This window comes from Pongo pygmaeus, chromosome 3, assembly GCF_028885625.2.
Source record: "Pongo pygmaeus isolate AG05252 chromosome 3, NHGRI_mPonPyg2-v2.0_pri, whole genome shotgun sequence".
NCBI classification, from domain to species: domain Eukaryota; kingdom Metazoa; phylum Chordata; class Mammalia; order Primates; family Hominidae; genus Pongo; species Pongo pygmaeus.
This window is the reverse complement of record NC_072376.2, coordinates 133,780,956-133,801,129: the sequence shown is the minus strand read 5'-3', so window position 1 is coordinate 133,801,129 and position 20,174 is coordinate 133,780,956. Positions and strand designations below refer to the sequence as shown.

General features: G+C 36.7%; 1 protein-coding gene across 1 annotated transcript in view; it reads left to right on the top strand.

Annotated features, from left to right (window-relative positions):
* The first annotated feature begins 2,483 nt into the window (after positions 1 to 2,483).
* Positions 2,484 to 20,174, top strand: part of TNIP3 (TNFAIP3 interacting protein 3) — a 98,188-nt gene continuing 80,497 nt past the window's right edge. Inside the window, exons 1-2 of the mRNA XM_063664065.1 lie at positions 2,484 to 2,582; positions 13,453 to 13,538. Of these exons, the coding sequence (XP_063520135.1) occupies positions 2,580 to 2,582; positions 13,453 to 13,538 (89 nt within the window). The 5' untranslated portion in view covers positions 2,484 to 2,579. The remainder of the gene's footprint in view (positions 2,583 to 13,452; positions 13,539 to 20,174) is intronic.

Here is a 20,174-nt window from a genome sequence, read left to right as displayed (position 1 = left end):
GTGTCTTTCTACATTTTCATTTGACTAGCATTACCATTGTCACCATCCATCTCATAGTTTGGGGTTTGTTTGTTTGTTTGTTTGTTTTGAAATGGAGTCTCACTCTGTTGCCAGGCTGGAGTGCTATGGTGCGATCTTGGCCCACTGCAACCTCCGACTCCCGACTCCCTGGTTCAAGCAATTCTCCTGCCTCAGCCTCCTGAGTAGCTGGGATTACAGGCAGGCACCACCACACTCAACTAATTTTTGTATTTTTAGTAAAGACGGGGTTTCACCATGTTGGGCAGGATGGTCTTGATCTCTTGACCTCTTGATCTGCCCGCCTCGGCCTCCCAAAGGGCTGGGATTACAGGCGTGGTTTCCTTTTTTTTTTTTGGAGACAGAGTCTCACTCTGTTGCCCAGGCTGGAGTGTAGTGGTGCAATCTCGGCTCACTGCAACCTCCACCTCCCGGGTTCAAGCAATTCTCCTGCCTCAGCCTCCTGAGTAGCTGGGACTACAGGTGCATGCTGCCATACCTGGCTAATTTTTTTGTATTTTAGTAGACATGGAGTTTCACCGTGTTTCCCAGGCTGGTTCTGAACTCCTGAGCTCAGGCAATACGCCTGCCTTGGCCTCCCAAAGTACTGGGATTACAGTATGAGCCACCGTGCCCTGCCACGGGTGTTTGGTTTTTTAGAGACAGATTCTTACTATATTGCCCAGGCTGGACTCGAATTCCTGGGCTCAACTGATCCGCCCACCTCAGCCTCCCAAGTAGCTGGGTTATCCCATAGTTTTTGATGGAAATAACTTCTTGCTTGGATCAGCCCTCTCTGAAATATGCTTCTGTGCTCTCCCTCCACACTTTAATTGATGTGATCATCAAATGAAAAGACATGTGGCTTAAGACAAGATCGTCTTTCAACACACTTTGGGAAAACTTCGGTTCTAATAATAGCAATCACATTATGAATTTGCATAGCATTCTGTAATTTTAAAAGTACTTTCAGGAAAGAAAGACATTAGTTAGATCTGAAGATTCCAGTCTGTAGGGATAGCTTAACTTTTAACCCCCTTGCTGTTGGCTGATTAATTTCTCCTTGTTCTTTTGATATTGCACTAAAATAGCATACTCTTATGAAATATTAAGTAATTAATTTTCTCTCATTGAAAGAAACTAACAGGGTAAATGTCATTTTGTGTTCATTTAAAAGGCTTTTTAAAAGACATATTCAAAATGCTTTAGGGGACCTTGAAACAATGGAATTTTCATATCAGATGTATTTAATTTAATAACTCAGGTTAAGGATGGGCTGTTTACTTCCTAAGCTCTGTTTTGATTTTCTTTTTCAGTTCACTGCATATGCAAGCTACATCATATAATAGACTATTTTTAAAAATTTTTGAAAATACAGAAACATAAAATACAGTACAGAAAAAGAAAATACAGTAAAGAAAAATGTAAGAAACAGTTACGGCTTTACTAACCAGGATCGATATTTACAGCATTTTGTAATGAAAAAGATAAATCTGAGGCCCCCTTTGTCTCACACTTCCCAAGGCATGTCTGTAGAAGTGGAAGTGTAGAAGGGGCTCATCACTGTCCATCTGCTTTTCTGAAGTCTCAACGCCTGTTGTGATGAGAGTTAAAGTAGAGCAAACAATCAAACTCTGAGACAATGTCTCCTCCAGCATATCGCCAGTATGCTAGCTGCCATTTTCTTAATCTTACCATGCCTATCTGAAAAATGAATACTTCAATATAACCAAATGGTATAACTAATCAATAATAATCACTATTAGGCACTTCATCAGCAAACATTCTATTCCCAAACTGGTACAAATATCTTTAGCACTTTGGAGAGGTTTGCCACTACTAATGATTAGGCAGACTGTTTTCTGGTATCATTAGAAAAATTCACATGATTCCTAATGATATAGTGCCAGTGAAGCCACATAGAGACTCTAAATATAATTTCCCCTCTAAGTAAGAAAACACTCAGCAAGTCCTATTTTTAAAAGGTAACCAGCTTATTTCTAAATTACTTTAAAGGGTGACTGTTTAAATGTTAACCTGGGTGCTAGCTCTCTCAGGGAAAGAAATAGGAAGATGAAACACAGGAACATTCCTAGAAATGAGTGTGTTACCTACGTGGTCCTTACAGTAAGTTATACTAATTCTAAATTTATGTTTATGTGTTGTGGCCCTATTAAGCTGATACAACTTTTCCATTAAGTGGGCAGGTAGATTTCCTGTAGTACCCCTGATTGCTTGAAGAGGTATATTGTTTTCTTGTGTTTCCATTACAACATAGAGACTAAGAGGGAATCCTCTGTGGTATTTTCACATAGGTTGTGAATCTTTTATCTGTAGGTTGTATTTGTATCTGAGAGGTGAATATTAATAGTCTCTTGGCAGCAGAATGACTTTCTTAAAAAAGGGGTTTCCCTGTGTATGGGTGGATTAACCTTTCAAAATACATGTTTCTACTTAAACCACTTAGTTACTGTTTGATTCAAAGAGTCTTAAAGACAGGTCTCCGTATTAGACCTTGTAGTACGCTTACCTAGATCTGAGAGGGACTTTCAGGATAGAACATGGTGAGTAACATAATGTCTTGTGCCTTTACTTTCATTTTGCTTACTTACCAGAGTTGGTTGTAACTTAATTTCTTTTTTAAAATGCATAAAGTTCTCGTATTAAAAAGACATATATGACTGATCAGGAGCTCAGTAATATTAACAATTAAGATAAGGTTTTATGTGTTCCCAGTGAGAAATAAGATAGAACTTGTTGTAAATGTAATAATGTATGCTGCTTCCTTTACATTTTTTATTTTAGAGCTTTTATCAGTTGGCCCCTTTGTGCACATCAGATAAAATAAGCTTTGGAAATGACACATTTAACTATGTGAATGTACCCTATTTGCTTTATTACTTCTAAAAATCCTATAAATAATAACTAAATGTAAGTACTTATATGAATAATTATGCTTTCCCTCTTGGGATATTACAGGGTTGAACAATCTTGATTAAGCAATGAGCAGAGCCAGCATCCATTTAGTGTGTTCCTCTGCAGGGACATTTTTCACCGTGTTCTTCATGGTGCTATAGAATCACATCGATGGGGAGCATGAAACATTCTAAAAGAATGTATTTCTGAATATAAAGTTACTGGACTGTTTTATTTAAACAGTCAAATTTCCCAAACGAGATTGCAAAATAAACTTCTCTAGGAATAATTTAAGTGTGAGCAGTTAAACTATCCTGCAAGGAAGGTTCATTTTAAAAGCCAGCAGTAGACAAAGGTAGGCTAGATGCTTACAGGCACAGTGCTGATATTTCTTGAATCTGATAACATTTGCTTTCTGGCTTAACCACAAACTCCCGGCTGTGAAATGCTGAGAATTTTGTTCTTCTTAGGAATCTCGATCAATGCCCTGTGGCAGAGACTCCCAGAGTGTCCTTTCAAGTGGCACTGCATGCACAGACCTGTCCCCACAGTGGAAGGCCCGAATCGGGCCTTAACCTAATGAGCAAAAAGCAAATATTTGTGGAATGGATCAACGTTAACAAACTATTTTCAGATATGATCTTCTCAACTTTTTTAGTCTATTTTTATATCAGAATTTTAATGAATTTTTAAAGTCTAGAAGAGAAAAACATTATGCCTTTTCATTTTCTCTTTTCCTTTTCACTCTGTCTCTCTCTTTGTGCCTCTGTCGCTCTCTCTCTTTGTCCTTCCTATGTGTACCTCTGCCTCTGTCTCTTTTCCTGTCACTCTCTGTCTCTGTCCCCCTTTGTCTGTTTCTATTTCTCTCTTTTTCGTCTTGATCTCTCACTGTGCCTCTGTTTTTCTGTCTCTCTCTCTTTCTGTCTCCCCTTCTGCTTGGTCCTACTGTCTCTCCAAGTATATATTTAATTATCATTGGCTTCCGGTACAATTCTGTCAATGAAATTTGCAGCCATTATACAATTTCCCAATTTTAATGACATTAATGAGGCATGAATGAGGAAGAAATAATAATTTTTAAACATGGGAAATTGACTGTTAAATACAATTCCTCCTGTTAAAGGAACCTAAAGCACATAGCTGTCAAAGAGACCTGTGGCACAGTGTAGAAGAGACAGGCAAAGTTCCCATTTATCTCATCAATCAAAGTCCCTTATTCCTCAAAAGTCCTGGGGGCCTTCTTGTCCAGGTCGGGGGCAAAGGTAGAGAAGGAGTGAGGAGGGGAAGGCAAAGGTGCTTACTAAGTTTTTGGCCAACTAAATACTTCCTGCTGAGGATAAAATCTTAGACCTCACTTTAACTGTTAACTTTTAAAAATTGCTCTTTAACACTTTACTCTTTAGCTCTTTTTCTAAACACTGCTTTCTTGTTAAGATCAGATAATGATGAATTATTAGAGGAACACCTATTAGTCATAGTTGTACTCCCATCTGTTTGGAGTTGTGACAGTTTGGATCTTTCAAATATTTATTTCATGAAGGATAAAGACCTTAGAACAAAAAGAAGCCTCATTTTTCACATGTACATCCGCAAGTCTTAAAGAAAAAACCAAGAATAAAAAATGCCTTTCTAATGAAATTGCACAGAGCATGAGTAAAAAATCAATTATATTTGAAAACACGGCCAAGATTAAATATCTCCATTGTTTTGAAACAAAGACATCATATGGGGGGAAAATAGTCTAGTGGTTGCAAAGCACAATCCAAACAAATGAATCTCTTGATTAATCTACGTATGTAAAAAACCTTGGATGACAGTCACAAGGGGCAATTAGTACATAGTTAATAGATCATTGTGATAAGTAATAAAAATTAATCATTCTCTGCCATTGCTAATCTGACATGTATGAATTCTGCAAGAAGAAAGGATATAGGATGTAATGTAGTATTAAGCAGCATAGTTAATAAAATACATTTGAAGGCAAATGATCCCTTTTTCAGTTTTCAATTACATCTTAAATTTCAAATATGGTGAAATGTTACCTTTTGATGTGAATAAATATAGATATATAGATTACAGCCAGATGACTCTCAGACAGTGTATGCTGACACACTATATTCAGTATGCTGTTCAGTATGTTGTCACTTTTTTTCAATATTAGAGAATATGTTGTCATTTTCCCCCAAACTCTTTACTTAGAAAGGTGTTCAAAAATCTTCTAGGAAGATAGTTCACATTTTTTAAATTACGAAAGGCAAAACAATTGTAGATATTAAAATAAGAGAAAAATTGTTCAGCTTTAAGCTATAAAAATCAAATTTTATTTATAATGAAAAGAAATACCTAAAATCATTAAACAGAAAAAAATGAGTAGAAAGATTATCAACTTTAAAGAGTTTAATGTAGACAAATTAAAACCTGCCTAAATATGGGTGAAAACAGTAAGACGAATTTCTAATTAGAGAGCGTTCTGTCACTTGTTTAAAAGCAAGAAAAATATCAAAAAAACATAACCATGAACATGAACATTAAGATATAATTAGTCTGAGAGGATCTTGAGCTTTACAGGTAAAAGCCGAAGTGTGGATTCTGTGTTGGAGGTCCAGTGCTCAGGGATCAAGTCTCATCTCAACTTTTCTTTTCCTTTTTTTCTTTTTTTTTGAGACGGAGTCTTGCTCTGTTGCCCAGGCTAAAGTGCAGTAGCACGATCTCTGCTCACTGCAACCTCTGCCTCCTGGGTTCAAGTGATTCTCCTGTCTCAGCCTCCCAAGTAGTTGGGATTACAGGCGCCCACCACCACATACAGCTAATTTTTGTACTTTTAGTAGAGACAGGGTCTCGCCACATTGGCCAGGCTGATCTCAAACTCCTGACCTCAGGTGATCCTCCCGCCTTGGCCTCCCAAAGTGCTGGCATCTCAACTTTTTATTATCAGCAGAGAGTACTAATTAAAATCAGAGAGCTGAGATCATTCATTATTATTCATTTTTATAGTTGAACAGTCTTCCATTTATTTTCATTTGAGGAATTGAGACAGCATAGTTCTTTGTATTGATGTTTGTTAATCTGGGGATAATCATTGTGTAGCCTCTGGTGGTTAGACTTAGCACAACTGATTGATTTTAATAGTAATAATGTATGTTTTTTTGAAAGAATAGTCTCTGATATGGCTTCTATTGCTGAAAATTTGATGGAAATCAGAATTCATTATACTCTTTCCTCTTAGTTGCTAATGATCTGTTGACAGGAGTAGAAAAACTAGTATTACAATTATGCATATACCTACTGTGCTAACGGATAGGGAAGCTAAGAAAGGTGTTCAAGGACACAGCTCTGGCTTCTGCTCTTCATGCTCTGAATCTCATAAAGCTATGATGAAATGCAAGTGTGATAACGAGGCATTTTACCTTTTCTAGTTTCTGTGGAGCCTTGTAAGGTCTAAATAAATGTGGTGGAATTTAAATCTTGTTTGATATTCAAAACTCACTGGAAAGCAAGTAGCAAAAGTGATTTTCTTATAGGACATGAATATTATTGTGTGTTATTATTTAAAACCATCTTTCAGCTACTTTACCATGGAAATAATGAGAACGAATCCAGCATTAAAGTTTGAATTGTTTTTGTACAAGACCAGGTTTAAGTTTGGTCATTGCTTGCTAAGCTGCATTCAAAATTAATGCATAGTTATAAAACAAAATTTATTACTTCAGAACAAAATCCTGGTATGCAAAGATATCTGATAAATTGGCTCAGGCTGTCCTTTACTTCCCTTTCAAGCGGGTGAGCATCTGCCTGGAGGAACTGATACAGTTAGCAGGAGGCTAAGGATGGGCCAAGGCTGGCACACCTGTAATGGATATGAAAGCGATCCATTACTAGTTTCACCTGAAGCATATTCTCATAAAAACAAACACATCCAGCTGGGCGCGGTGGCTTGCGCCTGTAATCCCAGCACTTTGGGAGGCCGAGGCGGGCGGATCACGAGGTCAGGAGATCGAGACCATCCTGGCTAACACGATGAAAACCCGTCTCTACTAAAAATACAAAAAATTAGCCGGGCATGGTGGCGGGCGCCTGTAGTCCCAGCTACTCGGGAGGCTGAGGCAGGAGAATAGCGTGAACCTGGGAGGCGGAGCTTGCAGTGAGCCGAGATCGCACCACTGCACTCCAGCCTGGGTGACAGAGCGAGACTCCGTCTCAAAAAAAAAAAAAAAAAAAAAACACCCTCAGCTCCACATTTTCATGATTTTCAGCAGAACAACCAACTATTAATAACTAATAACATATATAATAACATTTATGTCCCATAAAAATCACTTTCTCTATAGGCTTTCCAGTGAGTTTTGAAGATTAAACAAAATTTAAATTCTCTCACATTTATTTGGAGCTTACTATCTGCCATGCAACACTAGAAAAGTCATCTTACAGTGCAACTGAGGTGGAAGTTGCTTGCAAATGCAGTATCTTGTTTAATCATTATGGACTTTTCTTTGAAGAGGGGAAGTATTATCCTTACTTCGTAGGTGAGGACAGTGGGGCTCAGAGTATTTAAATAATACGCCCAAAGACATATAGCTTGTTAAACGTGAGAGACAGATTGGAATACACATCTTTTGACTCTAAACCCAATCATCCTTCCAATACACGTTTGAAAAAGCAAATTTGTAATTTGGGGTGCTTTGATGAAATTTATCAGTAGAAATCCACAATACAGGAATATTCCCAAATAGAGCTGAATAAAGACTCAGAAAAAGGATATGCTCATTTTTCTGCAGAATGAAGGAACATTCTATGGAAAACTAGATCCTCTTCGCAGGGGAAAAAATTCACTAATATTTCACTAAGCCTCTAAGATGCATCAAGAGCAATATAGCAACATTGCAAAAATCCTAGGATGACCAGTTTTTGTAACACTTAAGTATTAGGAGCACTCTTAGCTACTATAATGTACAATCTGTTCTCATTTTAGAGCCGGTGATGGACATTCAGGGACAAGCAAATGTAGTGATAGCCCTCATGACAGACAGAATCTTAGTCTCCTGACTCCTGGTTCAGGAACTTTTTTAGTTTCAGTCCTCAAATGTCAGTTTTGCATGAAGAAGAAATGCAGGTGGTCTGATGTGATTGAGCTGTAGAGAATCTGTGGTGGCAAAAAACTTGATTGCTATAAAACAAAAAGACTTCTTAGAAGGAAATAGGTGATGAAAGTCCCCTGATTTGACACCTTTCTCAGAAATATGAAATGGAAAAAAAAAATAGTTACAGCTCTTTTGGGTAGTTCTTTCTTTTGGTTTAGCCAAACGATGTGTAGCCAAAAATCTCTTTCTTGTTCTCAATTTCCCTTGAGCCATTACTGTAAATGAGAGTGGTGTGTAATTTTCCTCTCCTCCAATTTCTTCCACACTGTAATCAAAGGTCCTTAAGTACCTGTTGGGTATAGGAATCTTATTTGCTAGAGGAAATAAATGAATTAAAATGTGTAACATATCCTTTTTTTGAATATCATTATCATATTCTTAAAAACATTCAGCATTTGCCTCATTTTGCATAGAAATTATCTGAAATCTTTTATTGCTGTTTTAGCTTTGTGCTTGTAAATTTAGGTTAGTTTTATAGTCATGTGATCTGCTTTACTGTTCCTGTTTCTAGGCTAAGTGAACTCCTTTTTCTTTTTTAATATTTATGGAGATAAAATGACTGATAGGGAACTTTAAGGATAAAGCTTCTTGAACATGCAGACTGGCTATTTTATATATTAAGAGTGATTTAGACTGAATATTAAAGATATTATTAGAAAAACATAACCAAGATTTTATACTAAAAATGTTACAGTTCTTTACATTTCTTTCTTACCAATAATAGCAAGGATCTCAAAATGTTGTCCATTATCACCCACGTATTGGCAACAAATATCTCAAGCTTTGGAAACTGCAAAAAGCCATGAGAATTGCTAACAGTAAGCGAAACATTTTTAAAGAGCATTATGTTTTATTTGTTCACATTGATTTTTTTAAACAGAAATTTAATACCTTTGGGGAGGATATCTTCACTTACTCACCACAGCCCCTACCACCACTTGTCACCAATTTATGTCAGCTTCCTGACTCTGCAGGCATTTTCCCACTCTTGACTGAACGTATTGCTCTTTTTCATCCCCTACTCAGCCAAATCACAGCAGGAACGAATCCTGCTGTCCATTTGCTTAGTAAAACACACAGACTGGCACTTAAGGCACGCTGAATGCTCACAGCTAAGGACATTCACTTATTTCTGACTCTAAAAGTTAAGTGGCATGTTTACCCAGGATCATCTTTGTTTATTCCCCCACGCTATTTATGACAATTTTACTTTTTTGCCGTTACATATTTAAATAAAATGTATGTAAGCCGATGATACATGAGTACCAAAAGGTTAAAAAAAACATTGTTTCAATACAAGCCAGTTTTAGCATCTTGGAAACATCTAGTAAAGGTTAAGTTACCAAATTTGAATTGGATGTTGGTGAGGGCAAATACAAAAAAAAGTAGTTAATTATCATAAAAACCTAAAAGCATTCTGTTTTCATATTGCTTTATGTCTTAAAATTTTTGCTCCCTTGTAAAGAAACCAAAACTAGAATTCACCACGAATTTATTGTGGGCCAGAAGACACATGTGGACAACCATTAATAGATCTCTCCTTAGAAAACAGAGCCTAGTAATGATGTTCACCTATGTATTTTCAGTGACATTACATTAATATGGTATTAATGTATTATTCTTCATGAGTCCCAGCTTTAACCAACATTTTGATTAACTGACTGCCTACCTGTAGGTCTCTTATGTGATCAATAAGAAAGCTTTTCATGTATTCTTAAATGGTATAATGTCATTTCTAAAAAATTAATATAAGTGCTTTTATATCTGTAAGCATGTGAATGTACACATATGTATGGTTTTCAGTCTATTACTTTATAGAATCTTTATTATTTATTATATATGGATAGAAAGATAGTAATTTTCATGATGGTTTAGTACCTGATGAGGACGTTTTATCCTAAATGTATTGAACCTGGTTAACATTTAACGTTAATTTAGTAAAGATAGTGAAATGAAACAGTTTCCAGGAAGGTATTATGAATTGTAAATTGTATGACCCAGAAAGAAACACATTTTATATAAATAAATATGCCTTGTCAGCTTCTAGTCCTTTCTACCTTAAGTAAAGTTTTCATGCCTTTGATTGTATGTGAATTACATTTGGACACCTCTCAACGTATAACATAGACTTGACCAACATAAATGTAAACAATAGTACAAGAATTCGTTGGTAATTTTTTATATAACATTTTCAAGGTCTGTAAAACCTATGTGAGCAAACTTTGACTATGACTGGTAATACTAACACCCTGCCCTTGAATCTGACTTTAGAAATCCAAGCATATTAAAAGCTGTCACCAGGAATGTCCAAAAGCTCATAAAACTTGGTTAACTTCCAAAAGTAAGTTTATCCTTCAAAGCTGGGTTATTTTGGAACTATGGATTGTGTAAACTTCTGCTTAAACAATCAAACGGCTTATGATCTTCACTGATGTGCTGAAATGCATCCAAGAATAGAGGACATCTTTTGGCTAAGTTAAACAGAAAGCAACAGCTGCTTCTTTAGCAGTATAGGAATTTCTAAAAAAAAGAGGAAAAGGAGGAGGAGGGAGGAAAAAGGAGAAGTAATCAAATGATGGAAACAAAGACATGTGTTTGCTTTTAGCTTCAGAGGATGCTCAGCCAGTTGGGTACTTTTACTTCTATGGGTTTTTTGTTTGTTTGTTTGTTTGTTTGTTTGAGATGGAGTTTCATTCTTGTTGCCCAGACTGGAGAGCAATGGTGTGATCTCGGCTCACTGCAACCTCCGCCTCCTTGGTTCAAGTGATTCTCCTGCCTCAGCCTCCTGAGTAGCTGGGATTACAGGTGCACACCACCACACCCAGCTAATTTTTGTATTTTTAGTAGAGACAGCATTTCTCCATTTTGTTCAGGCTGGTCTCGAACTCCTGACCTCAGGTGATCCACCCGCCTCGGCCTCCCAAAGTTCTGGGATTACAGGCGTGAGCCACCATGCCTGGCCACTTCTATGGTTTTTAATTGTAAATCTTTTTGTTCTCAGAAATTTTATGTGGCTATAGCTAGGGAAAGTAGTACACACCTGCAGTCCCAGCTACTCAAGAGGCTGAGGGAGGAGAATTGCTTGAGCCCAGGAGTCCCAGCTACTCAGGAGCCTGAGGGAGGGGAATTGCTTGAGCCCAGGAGTTCAGAACTATAGTGCACTTTAATGGTGCCTGTGAACAGCCACTGAAATCTAGCTTGGGCAATATAGTGAGACATCATCTCAAAAGAAAGAGAAACAGATAGAGGGAGAGGGAGAAGAAGAGGGACAGGAAGAAGGAGGAAGGAAGGGAGGGAGGCAGAAAGGAAGGAAGCAAGGAAGGAAAGAAGGAAGAAAGGAAGGGAGGGAGGAAGGAAGGAAGGAAAATAAACTATTGGAAATTATAATTATGCCTGGGATATTGACTTTTCTGATTGTCACTGGTTAATATTTTTACTTCCTGGATAGAATAATAACAAATGTAAAATTCTAGCCTAGGAAAAGGCAATTTAGGAGGAAATAAAATGTTCAGTAAACTAATTAATGTCTTTGAGACAATTTCCGTCTTGTCTGTTTCCAGTGCCTCCAAGATATTATTTGTAAATCTTAAACTATACAATATTAAGTCTGGAGATTTCCCTTTGCACATGCCATTTTTGGGGTGTTTACTATCAGAGTTCAAATAATACAATGCCATTGCCTAAGAAATATAGTTTTATGATGTTGTATCTGTAATGTAAAAATTTTGTAGATTAGTTTTAAAATATGTTAGTATTAAAATATATCAGTATCAAATTTTATTTTATTTCAAACTTAAAATTTCCTCTGTATAATTTTCAGTTATGGAGCAGCAATGGAAGATCATGACTAGGAGTCAGATGGTTTGGTGTCTAATCCTAGATGAGTCATTAATTAGCCAAGTCATTTGTTTTCTCTGGACTTCTCTTTCCTCTACCGTAAAATGATGGCATTATAATTCTTAGCGTGTTCTCCACAGTGTCAGATTCTATGATTCCCTGATACTCCAGGACTCCATGTGTAATTTCGCATATGCATGGAAATTAGCATTTTAAAGGTAATTTTTGAAATAATGAAAGAATATAAGACATTTTAAAAACCTTACTACAAATTTGTTTATTAGTTAAATATTTAAGACTTCATGTTTCAGAAATGGGCACTTATTGCAGTCACTCTATCAGATGGTTATCACTTGGTTTCCTCTTCAACATATTTGCAGAATTGTGTAATATCTCCAGCGTGCCATATAAACAAGATGGGCAGTTTTGCAATTTTGCGTATTTAAAAGATAGCTGTACTAGTTGGTGGTCCGATTCCTCCAACGGTCCAGAAAGGCATTTGCTTTCATCTAGTAACTGGCTACCATGGTGGTAACAGATGGTTTTTAAACAACTGTCACAAGCTGAAAACAACACGAAACAAAATAAAAAGCCACCCTCCAACACTATGTACAGCCAGCTTGCCAATAGCTGAAATGAATCTTTCCTGGAGCATTTTAACAAACTTTTTTTTTTGGTTGTTGTTACAATTAAACAGAAATGCTTGAAACTCAGACAAACTGGCTTCATGTTTCCCGTGGGCCTAACTCCTAAATTTTCTGATGGGGTCACAGCTATTGGTGGTTTCCGGATGCATTTAAAATGTGTTAATTGCCTGCAGGAATTGGCTTTTAAAGCATACACAAATCTTCAAATTCTTCAATCTCAAGATTCTACTGTAAGTCCCATGACGTACTATGTAGTCTGTATAATGTTGGTCCACAGTTTGGTGCTTAAGTTGCACCAAACTTAAGTGAAACTTAATAATAAATTTTAAAAATGAGAAACAAATTCTGTCGCAAGTACAGTTTTTTTTTTCTCTTTTTTTCATTGTCCCATTACCACTTCCCTTGTTACCTGAAAATCATAGAAATAATCAATAACTCCTATTGGAGAAAAAGCTGGCATGAGAGGTCTTCCTAGAAGAAAGCTGCTGGCGTCCTAGGGTCAGTAGGCACTCCTGGAGAACTCATTCCTAGACTGGGGTTAATTAAACTACAAACATGTCAGTCTGACAACTTTAACCGTTCATGCTGTATGTATTAGAATGTCTAGCTTTCTTTTACTTGCTCCTGGACAATTTCTCCCTGTCGTGAGATTCTTCCTTAACTCACTGAGCCTGTGTTTACACCCAGTGTTTTACCTTTCATTGAAACTAGGCAGAAGGCAGGCTTGTGGTCTGTCTTCTCACGTCTGGCAGGGCTGAAAACAAGACATGAGAATAAAAACACGGTTTTTGATGAAAAATGCATTTAACAGGTGGTTTTCTCCTTTGGCGACTGACGTAGTTAACTTCGCTTGAGGTACATCTGAGGCTCATGTCCTTCATATTTTTTTCTTTTAGATTCCATGTAGATGGCTCATGAACAAAAATGAGAAACACGACGATAAACTGGTAATGTTCACCAATCAATCTGAAGATTCTGACAGGTAATAACAGTTTATTTGGAGATTATATGCTTCTAATACTAATATTCTAATTAGAGCACTTCTGCTTTGCGGCAATGATAGTGTATTAAGAGTAGAAGAGAAGCTGTCTGAATGGAGCTATATAGAATAGAAAAGGAAAAGATGACAGGTAACAGTACGGCCTATCTATCTGAACATATTTTCTTTTATTGCTATCCAGAGGGCAAAAGTCATGGTAGGTTATGAAGATAATTTGATTTTTAAAGTGTTTGTAAATTTCCATTGACAAGCCTTGGTGGATGGTTTTTCTGTAATTGCACAAATTTTTCCCCCAGGAAACAACTGTATTCCACCAGTAAGGTGAAGGAGTAGCTGTATCTTTTCTCCTGATTTGCTTAATCCTTAGCTCACTTGAAGGAGGGTGAAAAGTTTACTGTCCCTTACTTAAGCACTTTCCACATTCTATCAATCTTTCAATGTTTTTTTAAAGCCTCCTTCTATTCGTTGGTTCATAGAGTTACTTCTTTTTTTTTTTTTTTTTTTTTTTTTTTTTTTAATGTGGCACCTTTTACGTGCAAGATACTGTGCTTGCTCCTTGCAGAAGAGGAATCAGATTCAGACCCTATCCTCAAGCTGCTTGAAGTTTAGAAGTGAAAAGCCATGCAGATGCCTAAGCATCATATATGGTAGGATGCTCTGCCTCATGAAAGAGGCACAGATAAACTGTTCTTGGAAATCTGAGGAAAGTGAGATTTCCAGAGACTGGGATAGAAATACATGAAGAAGTGGTTTAACCTAATTTCTGGCAAAGAGAAACTGGGGAGAAAGATGGAAAAATAGAAGGAAAGGCTATTGCAAGCTGAAGGCAGAATGTGTACAAAGACGTGGCGGTAGGAAAGTCACGTATTTGTGTCTGGATCAACTAACAGTTTGTTTTGGCTTCCACAGGTGGTGTGTAGTAAAAAGAAGGAAACTCAGTTGATACTCTCTCTTGAGTGAGAGACTAAATAGCTGAGAATTTATTCTACAGGCCAATATTTCTATTTATAAAGACAAAACTTCTATTTTGTGATACCTTTCAAGTGAAGGATAATCTCAAGAAATAATAATGATCAAGTTCTTAAGTCAGTATTTCTTAAACTAGGATTCTGAGATCCTGTGTGTCTGGAGTCATATTCTCAGATTCTCTATGAGAACCTTTTCATTAAAAGAGGCCCATCTGTACTTTCGATATGAAAATCATGACTTCACAAGGGGTACCATTAAGAATTTTGAGCCAAGGATTTCCAATAGGCTACTCTAACAATAGTGTTTAAAATTAATTGGAAAGGGAAAAGATCTGAAGTTCAAAGAAATATAGAAATATTGATTTCTCCCATTCACCTCAATCAATTACATTCAATATCTTTAGCAAGCATTTTAGCCTTCAATTGTATATAATTTAGCATTTTCCTATGCACTATACTTTATTATTCTAGAACTGTGTTGCATGTGTAAGTCTCTCCTTGTCAATATGATTTTACCTGCCTCAACAGAAAGACTTGACATGCAGCAGAATATTCCTCTTGAAGACTGTGGGTCTACAATAAGCATTGATCTATTTTATATACATTTTAATAAAATATTAGTAAAATTGAAATTTACATCACAGGAGTCATTTAAGGATGAAGTTATTATATTGACAACCTCTAAGATACTATAGGCATTACAGAAGCAAAAAATATATGATGTGATGTTGAACAACTTCTAGGAAAGATGATACCCATCCTCCTTTGGTAGCAGAAGCATATGCTTGGCAAAATTTCACCGTGTAGACAAGAAAGAAAGAAGGAAGGGAAAAAGAAAGGAAGGGAGAAACCTATTATTTCTAAGAGGTAGGGGCAATCCTCACCCGGCCACCTCTCCACATTCACAAGCCATTTCCTTCCACATGGAGAATTCTGAGGACTTTATGTGAGCTCCTGAGTCCCATTCTCTTGCCTCTTCTCCGCAGCCAGCAATGCAATTTACTGTTTAGTTCTATTTACCAATGATGAAAATTATGTAGAATTTAGTAGTTAAGATTTTTTCTACAGTGGTTAAAAATTTGTATTTCTGAAAGAAATAGATAGGGTTAGGTTCTTTAATAGTAATCTAAAATGTTCAGAAGCTGGCTTTCAAGTTGTCTTCTAGGGTGTATATACCCAGAAGTGCAGAAAGAAGGATGAGGGATGAGGCAGTGAGGCAGGGGCCGCAGTCCATGTCTTTGTCTGAGGGAAGTGGGAAAGAAGAATAAAGAAGAGAGGCAAGAGCAAACAGGGCAGGAAGAGAATAGTGAGCACCTGAGTCATCTTTCCCTTTATCACTCCTGAACTGACTCCTTTCTCATTGAAGTGCTTTAGGTCCTACGTATTGATATTATGGTTCCCACACCAGGTTTCCTTTCAAAGGAAAATAAAGGAGCGGAAGAAATAATTTCGATTGTCAGTGTGGGGGATTATCAAAGTAAACATGGTGTTTTATAGTTTTTATATTTCCCTTTAACACAGTTTTGAAGCATATTATTATTATAAAAGCGGTCCCACTCAACATGTATGATCCTGCGGTCATCCTTTTTTTGAAGTACTCTTGTAATACCAGTTCCTCATTTTAATATTTTAATTTTTCTAAAGCAGATGCTTTCCTGTCGTAATATTGTAAGAAGAATGTTTTTTTGTTTTTTTTTTTTGAGACGGAGTCTCGCTCTGTCACCCAGGCTGGAGTGCGGTGGCATGATCTTGACTCACTGCAAGCTCCACCTCCCCAGTTCACGCCATTCTCCTGCCTCAGCCTCCCTAGTAGCTGGGACTACAGGCACCTGCCACCACACCCAGCTAATTTTTTTGTATTTTTAGTAGAGAGGGGGATTCACCATGTTAGCCAGGATGGTCTTGATCTCCTGACCTCGTGATCCACCCACCTTGGCCTCCCAAAGTGCTGGGATTACAGGCGTGAGCCACTGTGCCCAGCCGAAGAATGTCTTTTTTAAAAAAAATGGATTATGCATTCAGAAAATTATAATTATAACCTCGCAAGAAAAACGACTACGATTCATTTTACCCTGAAGTAGAGCTCAACTCAGAAGAACGAGATGACTTTGTGTTCTCATGAAGTGACCCTTTTACCTGGCATTAAATTCATTCACAACAGCAGTCATTCAACCTAATATTAAACAGGATCCAGTGCCATCAGTTTTTCATGCCTTCTGGTAATGATATGGTGGATTTCAGATGCACTTAAGGAGCTCTGTGTCTTTCTTCATATTCAAATCATTCAAACGTCTTTATGTAAAGCGTTGGTGGACATTAAGAAAATTAAATAATACTTTTGTCTTTTTTTCTCCATGTGAGTAGCATACTCTCTTCCAGATGCAGCATTGAGCAGCCAAACAGCTGCTGGCTATTAAAAGTCTCTTAAAGCTCTATTTTTTTTTTCTCATAAAAGGAAGAGAAGTGTAGGAATGTTTATGGGGTGACAGGCAGATGTTTTAGTTGTACTATGTATGTGGTAAGCGAAAACTAAAATGATCTCTTTTATGATATCATCAGCATTCTTACAATTCTTTTGGCCTCTTTATTTTTAACCCCCTTCTTACCTGACTCTAAATTAAACTATTCTGGAAAGACAGAAGAAAGAATCATTTATACAGTTGCTATAAGTTAAGTTTATCTCACACCTTTTCATAAAGACAGACATCTCTGAAAATATATCTTCCGTCCATTCACATTGTTTTGTTAGGTAGAAGAGAACCTTATAGTTTGAAGAGCTAAATAAAAGTATTTTTCTTTTCACTAAACAAGCAGCAGCACTGATGAATAAGTATTTTTAATGACAGGCAAAACATCATAGACCAATCATAATTTTTTTCATAAATTTTACTAATTTATTTGCAATTCAAATTTGTTAGTTTTTCAGAAATTACATGTCTTCAAACTAGTAAACATCAAAGTCACATTGGGTTTCTGGACAATAGACTAAGTTTCTTCTCTTTCCACACTAAGAAAGCAGTCTCTCAACCTTATTTATTTATATGTAATATATTAGATGAAATTAAGTTTTATTGGATGGATAAATTCACAGAGATTTGAGACAAGGAGCTTTGGGACAACTTGTGCTTTGAACCAGGCTCTGTAAAGCACATTTCAGAAAAGCCTCTTCCATGCAAACAACGCCAATGGGATAAACACAGATTTCCATATTCTGAGGCCTACCTTATCCAGAAGGTCCAAGAAGCTATTTAGAGTACACCTTTTGTTCTATCTGCCTTGAATACTTTATGCTTGCATAAACTCTTGGATTCAATGTAGAAATCACTCGTAAGGCTATTACTGTATGCTAGAAAGTGTTTGGGAGATGTTGTTGAAAAGAATACCAAATTAGAATTTTCCCAAGAATCAACTTAGCATTTTTCTGGGAAGTACTGGTACCGCATAAAATTTGTATGTCTAGAGACTGGAAATCACTCAGCTTTTACCTCCATGAAAATGTCTTTGATAAAAGCTGTGGTGGCACAGAGCTTGCTTGGAGGTCTGTACGAGGCCCCAGGCAGGCCACAGACAACCTGCAGCCAGCTGAATGAATTTTAAGTCTGTCCTTTCTGTGTGTGGCAACTCTAAGGAGTTGCTCTCTTTTTGCAGAAGGCTTCAGAGTTTATGCTGAAAACATCTCCTCTGCGTTGATAATTCAATATACAGACCCTCCATGGCAGTACATTCCATTTCTGTGGCTTAAATTTGAAGCAGTTTCAAAGCCAGTTAATATAATAGAAAGTATTGCATTAGCAAAATTCTAGTTTTCAGGGCAATTTGGAAATACCAAATTCACAACTGTCTGTGCTACTCTGACGGGAATTTGTGTAAATGCACTAAGTGAAGAAATAATGGGGGAAATGAAGAGACTAGAGTTTGGAAAATTCAATTTGGCTTTGGTTTGAATCTTTTTGTTTTTATTCCTTCACATAAATTGAAAATTTAAATGTAATATCCTCAGTGAGTTGGGTTTTCATCTCTCATTGGCTTCGGCTTAGGATACTACTTATGTCTCTGTTCAAATATGAGTTTAGAGTGTAGGCGGGTTACATTGAGGATTTGTTTCAAATACCTTTTTATTCCTCTTTTAGTATTTTATATCATTTGCTAGTATTTATATTGACATAAGACTCTAGCTGTCACTTCATATGCTAAATATACTGCTCTGTTAGTTAAATTGGATCATAATTATTTAAATCATACATCACCCCTCTTTCCAAGCCAACTGAACTAGAAAATCACTTTTCAGTTTCACATCTAGGAAATATTTCTATGTCAGGGGCATTTCTGCTTTCCAAGTCCAGTTATTTTCATTGTTCTAACCATGTAAGTTCCTTTATTTTCTTTATATTACCAGATCAGGGTTTTCAATTATGACAGAAAATACCAGCATACTAAAATGCAAAATACTATTTATTTTAAGATCCAAACCATTTGATGATTTCTCTTTTTTGTTTTCATTTTTTGCTGTGCTACATCATACTTTGTTTTAGAACACAACAGTGGGACTGAATTGTGTCCCCCTAAATTCGTTTGTGGAACTCCTAAACCCCAATGTGACTGCATTTGGAGATAGGGCCCTTAGGAGGTAATTAAGGTTAAGTGAAGTCATAAGGGTGGGGCTCTGGTACAATAGGATTAGTGCCCTTATAAAAAGAGACATCAGAGAGCTTGCTGTCTCTCTCCACACATGCACAAAGAAGAGGTCATTTGAGCACACTGCAAGCCTTGAAAAGAGGCCTTAGAATGAAACCTACCTGCTGGCACCTTGCTCACAAACTTCCCAGCCTTCAGAACTATGAGAAATAAATACCCATTGTTTACACCCAATCTATGCTGTTTCCTTATGGCAACTCAAGAAGACTAAGACACCTATTTATGCTACAGGTACTTAATAAGGATTTTATTTGCTTTTCTTGTTGATCTATAATGATTTCAGAGGCTGTGTGAAGGAGTTTGGCTTAAGCGGCTATTAATATCTAGTAGGCATCTAGAAGTCCAGGCAATATATTAGAAGATATTCCCTTAGGGGACCACCAATACTTCTGTTATTCAAGATATCATTACTAAACCTGATTCAACTTCAGGCTATTAAAAAATTTTCCAGAGAACAAGGACTTATTTTATCTCTATGTAATAATAATTTTTCCTTTCTTTATTATAAATTATAATTCATTAAAGGATGGTGAAATACCTTTTCATCCATGGGCTCAGGGTACCTCATACCTACCCTTTTGAGCAAAGCTGATAGCAAAAGTTCTTATTTATTTAGAAGTGGAGAGCATCCACTATCTCAATGACACCATTTAAAATCAGTATTATGGTTAAGAGAGTGGTTTCTTGAGTCAGACTCCCTGAGTTCAAATCATGCTTCTTAGGTAAGTCATTTGCTCTAAAACCTTAAAAATACTTCAAATTTTAATAATTTTCTCTTTTCTTAGAAGCACTCATGTAAAATTCAGCAAAACTCTATACATTACCAGAAAAATGTGCCACCAACTAGTTTTTACAGTAAGAAATATACTATAAGAGGTACCTAGAATAGTTCTTGGCCTGCAGCAAACTTCAATAAATATTTGTTGAGTGAGTGAATAAAAGTTGCATAACTAAA